A 22,459-nucleotide genomic window follows, 5' to 3' on the forward strand; every position below is an offset into this window, starting at 1 on the left:
GCATCAGAAGATGGTTCACTGTGGTCATAAAGGGATGGACATGGTCAGCAACAATACTCAGGTAGGTGTTAAAATGATGCTCAGTTGGTACTAAGGGGCCCTAAGTGTGCAAGAAAATATCCCCCACACCATTACACCACCAGCAGCCTGAACTGTTGATACAAGGCAGGATGGATCCATGCTTTCATGTTGTTGATGTCAAATTCCGACCCTACATCCGAATGTCACAGAAGAAATCGAGACTCATCAGACCAGGCAACGTTTTTCCAGTCTTCTATTGTCCAGTTTTGTTGAGCCTGTGTGAACTGTAGCCTCAGTTTCCTGTTCTTAGCTGACAGGAGTGGTACCTGGTGTGGTCTTTTGCTGCTGTAGCTCATCCGCTTCATGGTTCGATGTGTTGTGCGTTCAGAGATGCTCTTCTGCAGACCTTGGTTGTAAGCAGTGGTTATTTGAGTTACTGTTGCACCAACAACCATGCTATGTTCAAAGTCGCTTAAATCACCTTTCTTCCTCATTCTGATGCTGGGTTTGAACTTCAGCAGGTCGTCTTGACCATGTCTACATGACTAAATTCATTGAGTTGCTGCCATGTGATTGGCTGATGTGATATTTGCGCTAACAGTTAGCATACCTAATAAAGTGGCTGGTGAGTGTCGGTAAAGCATGGCCTATTTGCCTCAATGTATCATCAGACATGTTTAATGCTTCACGTGCTTACACCTGTACTACATCTTACATTTACCAAGTCACTTTGTCAGTGTTCAACGAATGTACCTGAGTGACTGATCAGTAGCACGTGGTGTTGACGTGCTAGTTTTACTCCATCTCCACAGCCTGAATCTACTACCAGTCTACTATAATGTCAAGAGCAGGTAAAGCTGCAGGAGATGATACAACATATTTTCTTCTTCATCAAGTCCAATTTACACACATTTAATTAAAGATACAGTATCTATTCTATTATATAAAAACTGATGAGCTCCATGCCCACTGATAAAAGAGGCCAACTGGGTCAAGGGGTCAAAAAGCTTCTACTTAGAATGTGTCTGTTACATGCTTTAAAGATCAAAAATAGTAAAAAAAAATTCTCTTGACTTTATCGTCCCATAAAAAGAAATGTGCCTTGCAGCAGCCATTAAAAATATAACAGAAGATGTGAGGAGATCTAGCAATCAGCTCGTCTTCAGCACCGTCACTTACAGGCACAATTTCTTTTTTAGCCAGTAGCTTTAGCCTACATTTCATTTCAGCCTGCCAACTCATATGGAGTGGATTATTGTGAATAAATGTACAGCAGTGGTGTGATGTCAGGGCAAGCAAGCCAAGCAGTGTTTGCCCAGTTAAAGCTAAAAACAGACATCAGTCAGAACGATAGAAGGGATATCTCTCCTCACATCTGATCAGAACATAAAGGATGTGATAGTGCCTGTTTGCATTCTCTTTTCACTGCCCTCTTGTCACAGAAGTAGCCTATTGTCTCTGGAAGCAGGATCTTTTTCATGGGTGTGACCATGACGCATTGACAAAGTCTGGAGCTTGTCAAGCAGAGAGGGGAGCAGCATTTTTGTCTACACATGTGCACTGAGGATAATCCTGGGCTCAGACGGTGACTAGCTACAGCCAAAGTGTACTTGTCAAGCTGTCCTTGACTCTGCTCCTACCGTTTTGATATCGCACACATTATGCGCAGGCACAGACATGTGTGGAAACTAAACCTGTGCATTAGAAAGTTACTTCTAGCCTTTTCTTCCTCTGCATTAGAGGCAGCAGCTGCAAGTAAATAAGAAAACTGTTCTGATTTAAGTAAGTTTGAGAAGTTTGAGACAGAATGTTGTTACAGGAGTAGAGCAGCTCCCTTCAGGAAGAGATCAGTACGTAGGTAGCGCGAGAGAGATAGAGCGGTGATGCTTGTGACTGGAGCATAGAGTAAGCTCATTAGTTAGCAGTTAGCAGTGAATGTAGCAGTGCAGTGTATGTGCACTTTAGTGAGCTTTAGTGTTTTGCAGTAAATAAATGCTATGACACCTCAAGATCCACGTTCCCCCTCGTCTCCCCTGAGCTTCAGCTACAGGCCAGATGATGAGCCAGGAAGATTAACAACACTGAGGCTGGAAAATACAGGATTCTACACTGTCACTGTGTCATTGTCAGTTAATGGTAAATATGTTAAAGTCATTTTTAGTTATTTTTCCTCTATACTGCACATTTGATCAGTTTAGTGTCAGTTCAGAAGAATAATCCTAAAACTTCTTCAGACAGGAAGGAGAAAGCTGAAGATGTCCAGACAGAGAGCAGCAAGATACAGAGACTTTGAGCACAGGAAAGACAGACAGCACAAAACCATGGGACAGGACAGGAGCTGGGTTTAAGAGAGATTTGATTTGCTAATGTCATGAAAAGATTTGTTTTAGTCTGGTTCATCCTGGTGCAGTAATGAATGGGGAGACCAGAGCCTTCAGGTGGACACTGGTGGCTAAATGGTACACACACACAGTGATATTCTGTGATAGAAATAGTGTGGAAAGGGGGATGGTGCTGATCATGACATGGAAAATAGCTTGAAGCCAGTAGATAATTATTTTTAGCAGCAGCAGCACTAGTAGCAGAAGTTGTTATAATTCTGCTCAGTTTGGCCCGATGAGCTCCTGCAGCATCTTGCCCACTGGTTAAGTTCCACACACTCACAGTCATGCACTGTGTGTGTGTGGGTACAGCCTCAGTTAGTTTCTCTGCAGCTTGTTGCTGAAGGAGAAAATGTGAATCTTTCTGCTCTCGTCAAGTTTCTGCTGTCAAACCAACTTTTCAGACAAATCTGACATTTTCCCCAACTTTCCTCCAGTCAGTGGAGCGTTGCTGTCAGAGTGTGTGTGTGTTGTTGAATGCTTGGTTGAACGCACAGTCAGAGTTTACAGTATGCCAATTCTGTGGGGTTTTTACCCAGAATTCTCCAGAGTCCAGCTAGGGTCACTGTCTCTCAGGCTGTCAGAGTCACATTCAGAGTTGGGAGTGGATTCTGGGAACATCCAGCACACTACAAACTTTTAGTTTGACTGCTGCTCTAAGAATAGCTTGTGGAAGACTTCCAGTTGGGAGCAATTAAAGCTCTCGATGAGTCTCTGCAGGAATCAGATGTGTTAGTCTGGAGAACCCAGAGACTCATTTAAGCATTAATTAAAAGAACCAGCAGTGAAGGGTTGAGCTGAGCTCAGTGTGAAGTGTTCATTTGACTTCTGAGCGATTGAAATGAGGTTTCACAGAGTTCATAATGAAAACTTTCAGTTAGCATCTCACTATAAGGGACTGTGCCAACCACAGTTCATTCTGATCTTTGCACATACATTCATTCTCCTTTCACATGTACGTGCTTTCGCTCATGCAGTCTCACTCATATACACATATCTTCACTTTCAACAAGAAATACAAGCATTAAAGTAGCTCTGACATACTGTATCCTGCTCTACCACGATGTCCAGATGAGACTGAAGGAGGCAGCAGGATACGACTGTTCTCTGACCTGGTTCTCTCTCTGGTTTCATAAGCAGTCAGTGAAAAATGAAGACACTCGTAAAAGGGCTCCACTAAGTTGACAGCCATCCTGTTTCTTCAGGAAATCAGTGGCAGAAGTCCAGATAAGGTTTGAATTCTCCATATGGCCTCCCACAAACAGAAGAATCTGTCTTCCTTTTGTTTACTCCAATCTTAGACACCATTAAAAATTTGTAAAGCAGCAAGCAGGATGACCCGTATTACAGTCATTGTGGAGAAGTGCTATTCCACAGCAGTGAAACAGCAATTGTCCTCACTTGCAGAAATAAATATCTCACTGCAGCATAATATTTCCTTTTATCAAAAGACAGTGTTTGCACATTCTTTTATTTAATGCTGCCACTGCTTCAGGATCTTATGAAGTGTCATGAAGTCGCAGTTACACAGCGCTGCAGGAGGCTTCTAATTTGAAATGAAGGACACGTAAAATGGAGACACATTCATGCAAGCACCCGATCTGCTCTGATGTCTGCAGTCTGAAAAATTTAGAATAGGCAGAAGAGAGAAACAAGTTTGAAAAGATAAACAGGTTCACTCAGCCCTGATGCTAATCATCGTTAGCAAAGCAGTGCAGAAAACATTCAGCCGCAGCTTCTCATCTTAGCTGGAGCTGAGTGTCAGTGGTGGTCTGTATAAACTCATTTATACAACTCATGCTCATTAATGTCTGCTTTATTAAGAAAAAACACTTTATTTGATAAATCTTCAGTGTGCCTCTGGTTATTTTTGCCTTTTTTTTGATAGGACAGTAGAGAGTGACAGGAAAGGGGCAGAGAGAGGGGGAATGACATGCTGACAGGCTGATGCTCTTAGCAGGCACTCGCCTGTCTACAGTGTTGCCAAGTTAACCCAGTGTCACTAGATTTAAAGATTTTTTTTCAAACTAGGTATGAACCTGGTACATGACTGGACCGGCTTAGGGCTACACCTCTGGTTATGGACAGTTTTCCGAGCCGCTCGAGTTTCACAACTGCTCAGGAACTGCAGGGAAGAGGAAGAGCGCTTCCAATACACTGAGCCTTCATTATGGCAAACTACTTTCATTACATGTATCATCGTTACTAAAGCAGGCAGAGAAATAACCAAACACAAGACACACTGAACAGAGAGAGCAGGAGAGAGGGAGAGAGAGAAGTCGTCGCTAACTGCTAAAGAAACTAGCAGATCTGAATAATGTGTTAACAGCAGAAACACCTTCAGCTGGAGATGAGAAAATATGCTTATTGCAACTGCAAATGAGGCTTCATACTAAAACACTGCTATGACCCATGCTACGTATCAAAGAGAGGGAGTTAGAAATAAAGACCTGCCTCTAATAACAGTCTGTGATGTACTGGAGTTCAGGTCAATAAAGGCTAAACTGTTGTGGATCCAGACAGAGGCTGAGCTCTGTGTTAGAGACAAAATAAGAAAGATATTGGGTCTCTTCTAACTTTCTCTCTGAGTGATCATTTTACAGTTAATCCAACTGAAATCACAGCTCTGTCTTTGTCTTTAATTTATGTGTTTTTTGATTCTGTCCATCCATGTACCAGGTTTTGACCTAGTCTTGTTTTGTAATATGTGGTATTTGTCAGGGCAAGATTCAAAAAGGTCAGATAAAATACTGTATAATAAAGACTCAACAAAACATCAAACCATTTAAAAATGTATTCACTGAGGACAGATGGACAACAATCCATAAAAGACAGCTATAACACACGTGTGTTAGTCAGTGTGTTTGTGTCATTAAATGTTACTGGACACAAATAACAAGGGGACATAAAATGTAGATATGGACACAAACATGGAAACAGTTGACACAAGATGCAGCCTTTAGTGCAAAATGTGTGTAATTGTGTGTCTGAGGTGAGGCTGCAGGTCAAGTCAATGTCAAAACACTCAAAACCCCAAACAAATTCTTACAACTTAAAATGACCTCATCAATGAACCGGACTCTCCAGCTGTAGTCGTAGGTGCTGCAGCTCTAATGAACAATAAAATGCTTGACATCATTAATACAGTGAATGTGTTGGACGCTTGACGTGCATGTGAACTGGGATCCAGTCATCTGGTAAGATATTGATCCATCTGGCACAGATAAAAAACTGTAAGACAGATTTCATATCGCACAGAATAATTATAGTATGTGTGACATAAATCGACAAAAACTCTTCTCTGTAACTTTATTTTATTCTATTTAGTTATGCAAACACACATCACATTTTCAGTTAGTTATGTTTTTCATCTTGTTTGTTTTTTTTTATAAAGCCTTGTGTTTATTTTATTTCAGTGAACAAAAATGTTTTTCCTAGTTTTCGTTGTTTTGTTTTAGTTTTAATAAACAATAATAACCTTAGTGGCCAGCCCAGCCCCCACTAAGGGGGCCTAGAGAACGCACTTGAAAGACCATGAAACAGAATGGGACATATTTTTGGTTTCAGCTTCCATGGTGTGTAACTGAGAAGAGAATGTCAGATATTCCCACTACAGGTTGTTCAGCATCAGCTCAGTCATCAGCAGCTCGTGCACACTCACAGCTGTGTTTGTCCCAAATTATATAACATAGGGAGGTGGAGCTTATCTTACTCTGATCATTTACCATCACTGGACCCCTGAAGCAGACTGTCTAAATGTTCAGTCCTATACCCTCAGTACCTCAGGTATGGACTGTTTGAACCATAGCTGATAACATCCTCCCCCAGCTGGTTAACTGCCTTTTGGTACTGCAGTGATATTACACACAGATACTGCATTTGAGAAACGACTTGTCAGCGCAGATGGTCATCAGACAGAATTCAAAACTGCATTTAAACCCTAAATCTGATGTAGCAGTGCACTATATTTTTACAGCAGGTTTCTAATGTGGAAAAGGCAGCAGTTCGTCCCTCAGCCATGAAACGTGTGAGAGAAAATGGATTCAGTTAATCAAAATAATTTGCTGTCCAGTCTCACATTCCATTCCTGGTTATTTCTGTAAAATCTATTGACAGTGCAGAACATCCTCAGGGCTTTTATTACTCAGAGTTCTAGTTTCAGTGTTGTGGTGTAACACATTATCACTGGCTGCGGAGTTATTTCAGGAAAGTTTCTGATCCATAAAGAGTCACTGGACGCAACATTCACTGTTTCAGAGGAAATAAACACACACACACACACACATACACACACACACGTACTTGTACTTCTATCTTTGTGAGGACACTCATTGACATAATCACTTATTACTTATTTAGTGATTTCATTCATTTATTCATTCATTTGGTCAGTCATTCTTTGGTTCAGCCAGTCATATTTTTATTTAATTAATTCAATCGTTCTCATTCATTCATTCATTTACTTGCTCATTCATTCAGTCATGCTGTCTGTCAGTCAGCTATTCATTAATTCAGACAGTCATTCAGTAGGTTGCACTCAGTCAGTTTTTCATTCTCTTCAGATCTGCAAACACTGTGAAATCATCCATTCATCTGTTCATTCATTCATTACATCAATCTTGCAATTTGAAATACAAGATGTTCTCTCTGCCTCTGTCTCTCTCAGTCACACACCTGTGATAATGTCACCGAGCAGCAGATAATTACCTTTAACCGTCAGATCCCCTCACACATGTTTTGCATAGTGGAGTTGTCGTGGTAACAGGACGATTACACTCTCATAAACAAAAACAGACAGAAACATGATCATCAGTTTGTTGTCATCCATCAGCTCTGTTTCGCTCTCAAATCATCTTCTCCTCCCAGTCAAACATCACATCTCCGCCCACTTCATCAGGAGCACAGTTCCTGATTGGATAGCACACAGCCAAGCTCTGATTGGACAGGAAAGGTCCTCTGGGAAAAAAAAAAAAAAAATTCTGCTTTTATGCAATTAGTTTTAATCTTGCATATAGCAAATGAAATGGTAAAAAAAAAATCTGTAAAAGATGAAGAGGACACGCCCCTGTCAGTGTTGAGCACTTTTAGTTTATAATTAGATCACAGACTATGGCTTAACAAGCTCAGGAAGATCCTTCCTGTGTACACAGAGAACCAACTGCTCACACCTGCATCTGTTTTCTTTCATATATTGTTCTAAAACCCAGCAGCTGTTTATTTTATTTCCTGAACACACACACACTCTCTCCCTTTCTCTCTCTCTCACACACACACACACAATTCATGGTAGAGCGTGGTGTTGCATGTTGTATTGCAAAGCAAACAGAGACAGTCTGCCCTCCATGTGATTGTTCCTTTTACCCAGAGGACATAAACACACACACACACACACACAAACACACACACACACACACAGAAAGAGAGAGAGCCAGATGAGTAAACCTGTGATTGTTTGTTCATGTCCTCTGGGTGAGAGCTGCAATCACATTGGATGTAAGTGTGTGTATGTGTGTGTGTGTGTGTGTGTGTGTGTGTGTGTGGAGGTCACAGGGTGGATGAGGTGTTCTGTATGCAGCTCTTACACAGCTCCACATAAAGAAACAGAGGACAAAGCCACTGAATTAATTCCAGTTTCAGAAAAAAAGTTGTTATTTTTTTTCAAAGCTTTAATCAGTCAGTTGAACAGCTCAGTACAAAGAGTCAGAGTACAGTTGGAAATACAATAACATTGACTGTACACCGGTGCTGTTGTCACACCAGGTGAACATTTAAAGCCAAGGACTACATTTTTGTTTCTGCTACTGTTCCTTCATTACTTTCCTTTGAATGCCACAGTGTGAGTGTTGCTGCTGATGTTCATCCTGTCGTGGCCACGGTTCACCATCTTCTAATGGCTGCTTCCAGCAGGATAATGCTCCATGTCACAAACCAAAAGTTGCCTCTAACTGGTTTCATGGACATGACAGTGAGTTCAGTGAACTCCCCCTAGTCTCCAGACCTGGATCCAGCAGACCACCTTCAGGATGTGGTAGAACAGGAGATGGACAGCAGGAATGTGCAGCTGATGAATCTGCAGAAATGATGTGATGCAGTCATGTCAACATGGAGCAGAGTCTCAGAGGACAGTTTCCAGTATTTAGTGGAATCCACATCATAAAGAACTGAGGCTGTTTGAGAGCAAAGGGAGGAAGTATGCAGCATTAGTTTGGTGTTCATTAGGCTTCTGATTCTTGTGATTATCGCTGTTGCTCTGGTTATTATCAGTACTTATTATTATCAGTGTCATCATCATCAGCTTTCTGCAGACCTCCCTGTAATTTCCTTGCGTCCTCTGAGGGAAAATTAAAACAGATGGAGGCTCTCGGTCTGTTTGAAGGCAGTGAACGAGGCCATGGCTTCACTTGCCCCACTGCCTCACAATGTCAGCTACATCTGAATACAAAGCAGCTGCAGAAGAGATTTCTGCTCCCGAGATTTTATGCTCCACTCAGACAGAAATGAAACAGAAATGCTTCAGTGTTACAGTACAGCCTGAGGCCACTTCACCTCCAATTCACACATGGACAGAAAAATTCATCTGAAACCAGCTTAATTGATCCATGGAGCCTATTTAGTTCAGTCAGCGCCTAAAAAGAGATGAAACTCAACATCTTAATGTACACAGCAGTCTGCGGTTCAGCTGTTTCGGGGAGGAGCAGGTGGAGAGTGCATCTCAAGCAATAACAAATAATATAGGTCTGATGTTTGCCAGTGAGATGCTTCACTGTGAAGGTAATCTCCAGCAGCACACACACATCTGAAAATACAGAGGCAGAAAATCTGAAGGATGGAGGTGAATAGTAATGTTAGGTTAGTTTCACTAATACTTTGAAATGAATGAAGGCACTCGATTTCATTTGAGCCAAGAGAAAGGTTGGGCTGGATTGATCAGTTATAGATGAAAAATACAGCAGCAGCACACGTAACACTGGTGCTCGCAGTTGTAACAGTACAACTCTGACTCCAAGACATTAGCATAACATGCCTGTAGCAGAGTCACCACCAGGTTGGCCTGGGTTATGCAGTGATTGCACATATGTATGTAGTTGGAGTGGTGCAGATGAGTTTTATGGTGTGAAAATGACTGTTTTGGAAGTTGTATTTGCAACTTTGTGTTGTAATTGTAATCTTGTACTGTTTGGGATCAGATAAGGTGGTATATTGGGATGATATTGCTTGTAAGTTCGACCTGGTTTTTATATTCCATTATTAAGTGCTGTGAGAGTCAACACAGAAGCATAAAAACTCTTATAATGCTGCAGTCAAACACATTGTCTGTCAACATTTTTGTCAAATGTTCAGTGTCAGTGTATGTGTGACTTGCCAAATACATAAATTAAGGTTTGATAGTAGCAGTATCAATTACAGCTGCAGCTGCAGGAACACTTGTATTTGTGCTTGTAACAGCAGCAGTGACATAGTAAACCATAATCACAACAACAGTAGTAGCAGCTGCATAGTGGCAGCTGCAGGAGCAGTAATAAAGTAGTTGCAGCAGAAAAAGCTGTAACTAGTATTTGAAGTAGTAGCAGCAGTAATAGAAGTAACAGGCAGTATTATAATTGTAGCAGTAGATGTTGTGGAGGTAATTGTATTCGCAGTGATGGTATTAATTGTAGCTAACAGTGTAATGAAAATCTGTTGCTGTCATTGCTCGTGCAGCGGAGGAGTGTTTCCCTCCAGCTGTAATGGTGCTGTCCTCCTTCATGGATGGGTTGGCTCTTTGTGACACCGAGGGAGTTGTTCCAACATGAATGTAACCTCTGTATTGTTTCCATGGAGACCTCACATCCAACTGTGTCCTATCAAAGTGGCTAATTAGGTAATGAAGTGCATGGTGACACCCAACCATAGAGAGAGAGAGAGAGAGAGATGGAGTATGGAGTAATTTGACACTGACACACACATTTATTTAATTTTTCTCTTTCTCTTTTTTTCTGTCCCTCCACTCTTCTGCCCACCCCCCTCTCAGTTATCAGTTCTGCTGTAATCAATTAGCAGGATGAGGAGCAGCAGAGGGAACAGGTGCAGCTAAATGTTAATGAATTCCTCTGTGGCCATCGCAATACAGTAACACTGGCTGAATATTTAAAGTGCTCGTTGGCCTGATGACTTACACCACAGCTGATGGAGAGAGACACACACCATCACTCTGACTGTGCGTGTGTGTTCTGACAGTCCTGGTCAGATTTATTAGCACTGCAGAATTTTAACTACAGACTTTAGAATATCTTCACAAATAAATGTAAATAAACCAATTTTGTATCATCTGAATTTTTTAATAAAAGTTATTGATCATCAAGGAGAATAGGTTTCATATACTGAGATAAAGAAATACAGACATTAAATGTATGCTGGCCACAATTACTGGCACTTTTTTGATGCCTTTATATTAGTTCCTACAACAAAATAAAAAAACAAATAAGACTCAACTGGTTTAATTTTCAGTGTTCACACGACCTGATTTAACTATTGATTGATGAATAACCATCAACCAATTGTTGTTTCCAGCTTCTTCATCACAATAGCGAAGATGAGAGAGCTGCCTGAGAGCATCAGATATACTATTATCAAAAAACATGACAATGTTTACAAGCCAATCGCCAGTGATCTTGAAATCCCTCTTTCAACAGTTTCTAACATTAGCAAGAAGTTTCACAGTCATGAAACTGTTCACAGCCGCTTCCAGGACGTGGCGCCAAGAAGAACATCAATGGCAGAAGTTAGTGAGGGTCAGTGCGGATTATGGACAAAACAACAGTTAAGAAATTTAAAGAGCCTCAGGATGACCTGGAGTCATCTGCAGTGGTGGTTTCAGCCTGTACCCAGGAGGCGGTGGTTGAAGGCCAAGGAAGAAGTAACTAATGTTTACAAAAGGTAGTTTGTGATCAGCTTGTCTCTCATTTAAATGAAAGTGAATTTATTCCATAAGCAATTCAATCATCATCGAACAGAAATGGCAAATTGCTTTTTTGCTGAACAAATCAAAAGTAGTCTTGATAAAGGTAGTGTTGTCAGAGACGTGTTGTTTTTCAAGATTTCAAGAAGGCATCTGACACAGTTAATCATAACATTTTCATTTCAGAACACCCTCCCTTTCATATCTCTCCGACTGTACTGACGATGGAGTCCTGCTTAAATAACAGGAAACAATGTAAAAGAGTGGGGGATAAGTGCTCCTCATGTAATAGTTGTGCATTAGAGGTCCCTCAAAGGTCTATTGTCAGTCCAAGTTTATTCAGCATAAATGATCTTCCACAAATGTGTCCAGATGCCAGCCTCCAAATATGTGCTGACAGAACATGCTGACAGCAGCAATGAGCGAGGTGTCGGATTGGCTAGCTAACTCATGATTGTGAGCAAAACAGTTTGCATGTATTATACTGAGAATTAATAATACAGTCAATAATATGAACAATAATACAGTCAATCCTGACATTTTGTTAATGGTGAAGTCATTGCTGAATATCCAGGCATCATAATTTACTCACATCTGTCTTTTTTAAAAAGTTGGTGTGGTCAACAGCAATGTCAAAATTAATCGGAATAATTTTAGGAGCATCAGGCACTAGTTGTCTCTGCCTGCTGCAAAGCCTTTTGAACATATTATGAAGTGGTGAAGTTGCATAACAACTTCACCACACTCAAGCCTGTGTCCTCACTCTATAAACAAATAAAAAGCTATGGGTTTATCATCACTGTGAAATCCTGAAAAGATATTATTTCCTCTATTTTGGTAACTTCTTATTTTACTGTGATGCATGTCTGATGTTTAAAATTATTCATAATCTCACACCCCCACCACAGAGGGTGCCCAGGTTATCCTGGCATTGGCAGTGCCAGTTGGACCAGAGTATCTAGTAGGGGTCAGTGGGTACCACAGTACAGAGACAGAAAGAGCGGCCTTTGGTCAACCTGCTTTCTCTGTGAAAGTAGTGGGAAAGTGAAATTCCGTAACCACAAACTTCAGGAAGAAAGAAGAAGAAGAAGAAATTCTGTATTTATTGTATTGCATTTATTTATTGTTTGTGTATCTGCCAAGGGACAACAGATGCAAATTAACTACCAGCTAACTCTGGTTACTTTTAACTGCGTGCTGTCCCTGCAAAAATAAACAATGAAAATAAAAATCAATGAAAATAAACCACAGTCTTTCTGGGATAATATTCCATGGACAGATGAAACCAGAGGGGAGCGCTCTGGGAATGCAGTGCATCAGTTTGTTCAGAGGCAATGAAATAAAGCCTGTGAGGAACAGAACATCATACCTACAGTAAAACATGGTGGAGGTCCTATCATGCGTACTGGAGACATTGAATGTATCAAAGGAAGGATGAAATCAGAAGATAATCAAGGCAATTTAGAGCAAATGTGTTACCCAGTGTCAGAAGACTCAGGTCTTTAAATCGGCTGGTAACTTTAGATTTGCTGTTACTCAGTGGGGAGTTCATTTTTAGCAGATTAATGAACATGTGGCCTAATTATAAAATGATGGGACAGGACACAGAAAATTTGTATTTGTGGGTCTTTTTATCCCCGATTGAACTTTAATAAAAGAGCAGAGTTAATACTGTTATTTTGAAAATTTGGAAACAATTTAAAATTGTCACAGCACAGAATGGCAATTTTCCTGTTCACTGTACTCTCCCTCTACACGATACTGACAGATGTGTCTTAAACAGTGTAGACTGTGTAGACAACTGTAAACCGTTTAGCCAATGTAGACAACAATATAGGCCAAATAGACTGTAACATAGAAAATATCGACAAGATAGATAGAAAAGATAGATAGATAGATAGATAGATAGATAGATAGATAGATAGATAGATAGATAGATAGATAGATAGATAGATAGATAGATAGATAGACAACAGTCGTGACACTTGCTGACTAAAGAAAAATAAGAACCAAAAATACATTCATTTGTTAAACCTCACAGATTACTGTACTGTAGCTGCCTTACATAAAGTGCATTCATTCACAGACAATCTACATTTGTAAACAAAATATGTATCCACAAATATATTCTGAATACCAAATCTATTTTGAATGACAGTCATAAACTCACTCCCACTCCAGTGTGCAGTATGCTCTTCAGGACACACACAGCAGGAAGTTCTCCATACAAAGTCATCTCTCATCATCCTTACTTAGTAAACTTAATCATGAACTTATTGGCTGATGTTGATAACCATTTGTGTATTTTAGTGACACTTTAAGGGATATTTTCATACAGAGTACACACCTCATTTCCTCTCTGAATACCCAAAGTCTTGATCTCAAGCAATCTAACCCTCTTAAAGTGACAGTAACATTCACAGAAATAAACAGTATTATCCGCATTGACCTCAGAGTAAGACCTTGAACTACTACAGTTTGCTACATGAACAGAAACACTATTTATTTACACACATCTGGTGTTCCAGTGGGTATATTGAGCAGCAGGATGGCAATGGAGTAATATAAATGACATCAACATCTGAAAACTGATGACCATGGGAATGATCAAGTGGACTGTTCCAACATGCAAAGAGGACCTTGAATAATTTCAATAATAATGTATCTCGAAACCAAGCAGCAGCCCCCAGGGCTGAAAAATGAAGCCAACATGGAAGTGCCATGGGGTCTGACTCCAAAAGCAAGTCAGTCCCCATGTCTCAAGTCCCATGTTGAAATTTCCCAAACTTTACAGCAGTAGCGTGTTTACAGCCTGGTACATGGCCTCTCTGAGTGACAGGTGGGTGAGCGTATGCTTGCCACAAACCTACATTCACTGCCCCACCTCTTTGCCCATTTTTGGATTAGACAGGAGTTGGGGCAGAGTCAGGCACTGCCAAGATGGCAGCGGTGGAGCAGCTCACTCTGAGCTTCAAAACCACTCTTCAGAAACCTGTGGGTTATGTCACAAAGGCTACATCCATCTTTATTTACAGTCTATGCTTGAGACCTGCATAGAGACAATACCTAGACAAATTTGAAACCTGTGTTGTTTTGACGCCACCAGCTGTCTAAACCTCCACAGGGTGCCTTGAAGAGAATTGGATACCATGCTCTAAGATGATACTGCACTGCAGAGTCCCCCTCTGGCCTCTCTGACTGACTAAGCCATTGACTCTCTGCACACATGGACCACAATAACTTATTGATATGGTTCTTCATGGTTCTTCATGGATTACATTCTGTTCATACAAACAGCCATTTTAGAAAAATGTATTCATCTTCTTGCACTGCTCAGAGTGCACTGACGTTACCTGATTTTGTTACATTGTCCCCCAGATCTCTGAATTTCCTCTGACCTCATTACATTTGAATCTGATTAAGTTAAGGTTCAATGAAGCAACAATAATAATTAGTAGTAGCCTAGTTGTAGAAAAAGTCTGCTACTACTACACAACCAACAGGAGGTGCTACGAGAGATATAAGTGATGAGACAAAAAAGAGAAAGAGGTAGAGAGAGGTTGGTATTTTTTTTCTAATTCATTAATCTTCATTTATTAATGCCCATATAACACACACACACACACACACACACACACTGAGTATAGCAGCAGGATGGTTGATGGCAGCTGCCTCACACAGCAGAGCACACTGGGGGCCGAGCAAACATCTGCTGTATGTGTGTGAGTGTGTGTGTGTCAGAGGTGGGTTGTTAACATGCAAATAAAGCAATTAAAATTCATGCAACACACACAAACATCCGCACAAACACATGCAGATACACACACATTGAAATATATGCAATATATATAAACCCAGGTACACACACAAACACACAGTGAAATTCAAACGACTACAGCCTTTTACTAGAGTGATTCAATAAATACAGACACACACAGATATCGGGGGCCGGGACCGCAAAGCAAGTCCAGCATAGTGTGGTTCTGGTGGGGTTGTCTGGCTTCACTGAGCGCAACCATCCTGGTTAACCTGTATCACGATGTAACTCTGGCTTTAATTATCCAGCTGTGTGAAAGAGGCGGAGTCGTTAATGAGAAGGAAACATCATCAGAACACGAATAAAGTAGTCAGTATAAGATAAAAGGGAGATACCTGCAGGTAAATTCAGTTGCTGTGAAAGCAGAAAGGGATGTTCCACTGGGGGAAATATGATCACATAACTAGGTTACTAAAAAGCTGTAGAGACAGAGAAATAATTTCCAAACATCAAAGTAAGGGTAAGGATTAACTGCAAGTGTAGGAATTATCATAATTCTCTTAGTCTCTTGTGTTGCAGATAAAAAAGGTCAAAGTAATGTCGGGACTGTTTCTGCTGCCAAAAGAGAAGTCGAAAGGGAGGAGAAAAGTAGGCTGTTTAATGCTGTTCACCGACTTCAGCTCCGCATTTAACATCATCATCCTGCAACAGCTGACTGAGAAACTGAGCACACTGGGCTTCAACACACCTCTATGCAACTGGATACTGGACTGTCTTACCTGCAGGCCGCAGTCGGTCAAGATAGGAGGTAAAACCTCCAGCACCATCACACTGAGCACTGGCTCCCCTCAGGGCTGTGTGCTCAGCCCCCTCCTGTTCACCCTGCTGACCCATGCCTGCTCTGCCAGATCCAGCTCCAACCACATCACTAGATTCGCTGACGATGCAACGGTGATGGGTCTCATCACAAATGACAGTGAAACAAACTACGGAGAGGAGGTAGAGCAACTGCAGCAACAACCTCTCCTTACTGTGGAGGAGACTAAGGAGATGGTAGTCAGCAGTACTAAGTTCCTGGGGTTGACCACCTGAACTGGTCCATCAACGCCACAGCCCAGAAAGAAAGCCCAGCAACGCCTCTCCTTCCTGCGGAAACTGAAGAAAGCTTACTCCCTCCCATCCAGCATGAAAACTTTCTATAGAGGAACCATTGAAAGCATCCTGACACGCGGCACCACCATCACCATCTGGTACGGGAACTGTACGGCTGCTGAGTACAAGTCCCTGCAAAGAACAGTGAAAGCAGCAGAGAAGACCGTAGGGGTCTCTCTGCCTTCAGTGGCAAACATTCACACAGACCGTTGTGTCAGAAAGGCCACCATCATCATGTCTGACCCCTCCCACCCTTCCCACCACCTCTTTGCAATCTTGCCACCTGGAAGGAGGATCCAGAGAAGTCAATAAAAGACAAAACAGGGTTTAGTTTTTTTCTTCTGATCAGAAAGTGCCCTTGTGTTATTCTGAGCTGCAGTGAGGAGTGTGAAAGTGTCGACGTCAGGATCCGGCTGGGAGTGAAAGAACCTTCATGAAATTCAAATCCATCTATAATCAACATTACGTAGTTGTCTAGTGTGGTTTGGGCTGTTGACAGATCCTGATCTGAACCTCTGAAGTTAACCTGCTCAGTTAGCCGTACAGCAAAGGTTACCACGGTGATCTCCTCCAGTTGAAAGTGAGCCACCTTCATGAGACCAGAAAACCTGAGATAGGCCCAAGATGGCTTGATCACCCAATAATCTCATTTGGTGGTACAGACCCCAGATCAGTATCAGACTCATCTGAGGAGACATAAAAACACAACAGAGGCCAGAAGGGCTTCACTGCAAATCTGACTGCTGATCAGATTTACAGACCCCTTTCACTCCAGGCTCCACCACAAACACACTCAAACACACTGCTGCTGCATTCATGTCATATCTTTGTGTCTTTGTGATACAAATTTTATACACATGTGATAACGTGTGATTGAAGTTGTTCTCTTAGGGATCATTTAATGACTCCTCCTCTTTAAAATGTTAAACCCCTGAGTGTGTTCATGCTGTCACTGTAAAGATAATACTGGTGTGTTTTTCTTTCTCCTAGCCTCTCATTTGAATTGGTGACGGTTTAAACTGGATGTGTTCTGTTTGTTTTAACTTGATATTTCAGCCATGATATGGGCTGTCAAACTGAAAATCACATTGTCTCTCCCTCAACATGTCTGCAGTTTGTGAATCAAATTTTATGTTGATTAACAGATCAATAAAAAAAAGACAATGAACAACTACAACGAGACACATAATGATCACAAAGATGCAAAACCACCACAGTCTCTTTCAGCCTGAGGGTCTTCCTCCCATGAAGGAAGTGGGCCTGCTACTTGTCTGTGACCATCATCTCACAATCTGTCATTGTCCTCGGTCAGATGTTGTTTTGCAGTTTAATCAGTTGACTTATATTTTTCTCTGTCTTCATTATCTCTCAGAGCATCAAGGTGTCATGGCAGCCGCCTCTGCGCAGTGCCCAGAACGGCATCATCACTGCCTACAAGATCAAATACAGGAAGACTGGTCGGCGTGGAGACCAGGAAGCCATCGAACCCAACAACTTCTGGTACCTTTTCACAGGTGTGGCACTGAAAGGGAATTTATTCTTATTTTAATTTGTTTGAATTGTTTGTTTGAATTAATATATGATAATATCACCAGACTTAAATGTTTACCCTCATTTTATCATCCAAAGAATTTCAGTCCAACTGGATTCTTTGTTTTTACACAGTGGACTTTCTGCAATGTGTGTGTGTGTGTGTGTGTGTGTGTGTGTGTGTGTGTGTGCATGCATTCAAACTGCCACCAGCTATAATTTCAATTTGAGGTTTGCAGGATTTGAATGAAACTGATCTTCCTTTTCATTATTTTCCTCTGATGGTTATCTTCATCCGTCTGTCCAAGCAGGAATCCATTCCCCAGTGACAGGTGTGTGTGTGTGTGTGTGTGTGTCTGTGTCTATGTCTGTGTCTGTGTGTCTGTGTGTGTGTGTTGAATCTGATCCACCTGCTGTAAGCCTTGCTGTCAGCAATAATCACCCCTTTTTACTGACAGAGAATACAAAGCTGAATTTCAATAAATGAAACAAAACAGTGCAGCTTCACTGAGGAGATTAGAGGGTGACACATTTAACGTTTATTCTTAACACTTTAATTTTACTCTTCAATTTACACAGCAGATTTAACAGTGAAAAGTGGTAACATCAGAGGGTTGAACCTCATCTGTTTGCTCTCTGGCTCTGTGCTTTAGTAAAAACTAGAACTCTGAGTCTCACAGGACTCACAGGTGAAGTAAGAGCAAGATTCAGTTTAACACATAAAAAGTTCCCAGTGAATTCAGATACACTGTGTTTATTTACCTAAACCACAGACTGGACTCTTGTTGCTGTTAATAAATGCAACGCTTCATTCATTCATTGAAAAGACAAAAACCTCAGTTCATAATCCAGCCAGTGAATGTTTCCTACAAATGGAATTAGCTGTGGCAGTTTAGTTGTAGACAGGGTTGCCTCAGTGCAGCTCTGCACAAAAGGTCATGTGGTCATTCAAATGTAAATGCTTCATCTTCTGGGGAGGGGGAATCTGATCAGGACTTTCTGTGGAAAACTGACACAAAATAGCAGTTTAATTAAAGTCAAGGATACAACTCTGTGCCAATTAGGGATGCCCCGATCAGATTTTTTTTGCAGATAATATCAGTTTTGACCAATCCACGGCCGATATTGATCATTTTTTGTGTTTTGTTATAGCATCTGGTTTAGCCGTTGGTCAGGCTTAGCTTTGTGTACTGGGACCTCCAGCGGGCGGCGGCATAACCTGATGCAAGGACCACAAAAAGTCATCCTTATTCAGTCAACATCATGCTTTTACTTTGTTCAACAGAGCAGTAAAAACAAAATCCCAAGGAGCAGTGCAACAAGTATCCTACAGAAAGGACAACTGAATTACACAATGTAATAATTAATTACAATGTGTCCATTAATGTGAATTTATACTATTATTATCAGTCTGAAAAAAAATGATTAAGCCTATTCAACAGGCTAAACAGCACAAATAGTCTAATAAATAAAGGCAGTATGTCTCAGTACATTAACTCATTATGCAGTTGCATTATGCAAATTAAAGAATAATAGGAAACTGAAGTCAAGTCTCAAGTCAGATACAGGCAGTATTCAAACTGTAACAAATGTAACAAATCATATAAATATGCCTCAGAACATGGCTGGCAGCCCTACGTGTTTCCCCCTCAAGATGTTTTATCGTGACGTGCATTGCAGATGTCATACATTATATCTGTCTTTTGGTGAAAATTGGCTGATCATGATTAGCGGCCAATCAATCGGGGCATCCCTAGTGCCAACTATTCAGAGATATGAAGTAATCCCCAGCCAAGAATTCCAAAAGCAAGTCCCAAGTCCAAGTTCTAAACTTTTTATTTCAGAATCTTAAAAAGTCATTTACCATTTACACCCTTTACCAAATGAAATGCCATTTTTAACTTTAAAGGCAGTAACAGTATATTATCCTACATATAATGACATAACAAATGCCTTTAAAAAATGTATTTATTTCTCAGAAAAAAAACATCAAAATCAGATTAATGGAGTGTTTATTCTAAACTTCGAAGCTGAATTTTTTGCATTTGCTGTATGTTTTTGACACTAAATTGGTTACCCATGAGCCTCGGCTGCTGTTACTGTGTAGAATAATCAAAACTTAAGCAAAGACGAAGGCTTCGTCATGACAGACGGAGAAAACCTGAAGAGTCAGGAAGGAAGATGGCCATGAATACTGAGCTCATGGTTCAATAACTAGTGAAACAGAAATTTACTGTGGAAAGAAAGAAAAAAAAAAGACACAAAAAATATTTACTAGTCTATAGAATTTGCATATAAACAATTCAGGTAGTTATGATTCTCTCTCTCTCTCTCTCCCCCAGGTCTGGAGAAGGGCAGTCAGTACAGTTTCCAGGTTGCAGCCATGACAGCCAATGGAACAGGTCCAGCCAGTGACTGGTACAACGCAGAGACACCGGAGAATGACCTGGACGGTAAGAACACAGAGAGAGAGAGAGTGAGAGAGTGTGTGTGTGTGTGTGTGTGTGTGTGTGTGTGTGTGCGTGTGTGTGTGTACTTGTACTTGCTACATAGTAAGGACCAAAAAAAGTATTTTACTAACAGAGTGAGGACATTTTGGGAAAGTGAGGACATTTTGGCTGGTCCTCACTTTTTGAGACACCTTCAAATCACATTTTGAGGGTTAAGACTTGGTTTTAGAGTTATGGTTAGAATTAGGTTAGAATTAGGTTTAGGTTAGGGTTAGGGTTAGGGTTAGGGTTAGGCACTCAGTTGTGATGGTTAAGGTTAGGGTAAGGGGCTAGGGAATGCATTATGTCAATGAGTGTCCTCACAAAGATGGAAGTACAAGTATGTGTGTGTGTGTGTGTGTGTGTGTGTGTGTGTGTGTGTGTGTGAGAGAGTGTTCTACAGTGATCTGTACAACAGCATGTAAATACCTCCAATGTCCCAACAAGCACATAAATATTTAACCAGTTAAAGGCTGGGATGGATGGATTGAGGGAAGATTCGCCTCAGGGGAGGAGGGAGGAGAGGGCAGGAGGAGAGAGGAGGGATGGAGAAGAAAGCCTGGAAGGAGAAGGGGGAGGGGGAAGAGAGAGGTAATGAAAATAAAGTACCTGAAAAGATACTGTTATTGCAGAGAAATTACATTCCAATGCTGTTGATCACCATAAAAGACAACAAAAAAGAGATATTTACATTTCTGATCTATCGTTTCTGAGCAGCACATAAGCATTTAATGAATGGTTTATGAGATCATTGGGTAGAGTAGAAAGATACCTGTATACCACAGTTACAGTTGCAGAGTAATGGTACGAAAAATTTATGACATGATGTGTTTATATATATATATATATATATATATATATATATATATATATATATATATATATCCTCAAAAGATCAAATTCTATTTCTATAGCAAACAGCAAAGATACTCTGGGGTTTCCTGTCTTTGTTTTAACCGTCAGATTGAGTTATATTTTAATTGCCCACACTAGCTGTACTGCCTGCTTTCCAGTACACTCCTGGACAATGTTGTTGTTGTGACATATAAAGCACAACATGATGGAGGAATAAAAAGCTGCCCCATTATAATGAGGTTATGAGAAGATTGAATTCTTTATTAATGTATTTGTCAACTGCTACAGTTCCTCCAGCTACAGTGGACAACCATAATGGATTCTGGTGCATAATGAAGGATGACTCAATACATCTAGAACATGTCTTTACAGAAGCTGTAATTGTGGAGAGTTACTGTACATTAATAAACATTTAAAAATGTTGTATCTGCCTCAGACTACATGGAAGTCTAAACCATTTAATCAATGTTAGAATAAATAGAGGGGGATTTAAAGTAAAGTGTTACCCAATAGAAGTAATAAATACTGTTGTGAGGAAAGAGTTTAGGTTAAAGCAAGGTGGGAAAAAAATGTTTTTTAGGTTTTCATTTAGAAGTTCTATCAAAACTGCAAGCATCGCCATCCGCTGCTGTGAACCACATATTCCAAAATAAACAAGTAAACCATGACAGCCGCAAATCAAACTCATCCACATCCCAGAGGTTAAACCATCATGACGTAGGACATTTATTACACAGTTTAGTTTGTTGTGTTTAATAAAGGTTCCAACATGCCACTGGGCTTTCGGTTAGGTCAGCATTTATTCACCTGGGGGAGGAAGGAAGGAAGGAAGGAAGGAAGAAAGGAAGGAAGGAAATAACGCCAAAAAAACAGGCTGCTGCAGCGGCCTAATTAGGCAAGCTGACCTCAGGCTGAAGCTCAGAGGAGGATGTTCTGGTCAGCAGGAAGCTGCTGAGATAAAAAAAAAAAAGAAACGAAAAACAAAACAAACACATCCATGCTAACTGTGTTTTCAGAGGGAGACGGAAATTTCATTTCAATGGATTATCACTCAATAAAGTAATATTGAGCGTCTCCCACCGAGGCCCAAGAGCACACGAATCTGATCTAATCTGGTCTAATCTGATTCTGAGGAATAACACAAAGTGTCAGGGCTTATTAGGGCTTAATACACATCTAACAGGGTTAGCATCTGTTAGCTAAGGCTGCTCTAAATACCTGCTACTGCAGCTGCAAACCGGGGTAGCTTTAAGATGCAAATACTGAAGTGACGAGTCCTAAGAACTACAACCCCGATGTTGTCTTCTTCTTTAGTGTAATGTTGTATTTTAATGTT

At 40.8% G+C, this 22,459-nt stretch overlaps 1 protein-coding gene across 5 annotated transcripts in view; it reads left to right on the forward strand.

The window, feature by feature from the left end:
• dcc (DCC netrin 1 receptor) overlaps positions 1–22,459 on the forward strand; it is a 273,002-nt gene that overhangs the window by 168,851 nt on the left and 81,692 nt on the right. For 3 of the 5 annotated variants that reach the window (XM_071465819.1, XM_071465820.1, XM_071465822.1), the window contains exons 13-15: positions 17,622–17,763; positions 18,091–18,111; positions 20,122–20,232. In XM_071465819.1, the coding sequence (XP_071321920.1) occupies positions 17,622–17,763; positions 18,091–18,111; positions 20,122–20,232 (274 nt within the window). The remainder of the gene's footprint in view (positions 1–17,621; positions 17,764–18,090; positions 18,112–20,121; positions 20,233–22,459) is intronic. The other 2 variants (XM_071465821.1, XM_071465823.1) reach the window with 1 other exon arrangement.

This window comes from Trachinotus anak, unplaced genomic scaffold (assembly GCF_046630095.1).
Source record: "Trachinotus anak isolate AG129_WGS33_773 ecotype Australia unplaced genomic scaffold, CSIRO_AGI_Tana_v1 ptg000028l, whole genome shotgun sequence".
NCBI lineage: Eukaryota > Metazoa > Chordata > Actinopteri > Carangiformes > Carangidae > Trachinotus > Trachinotus anak.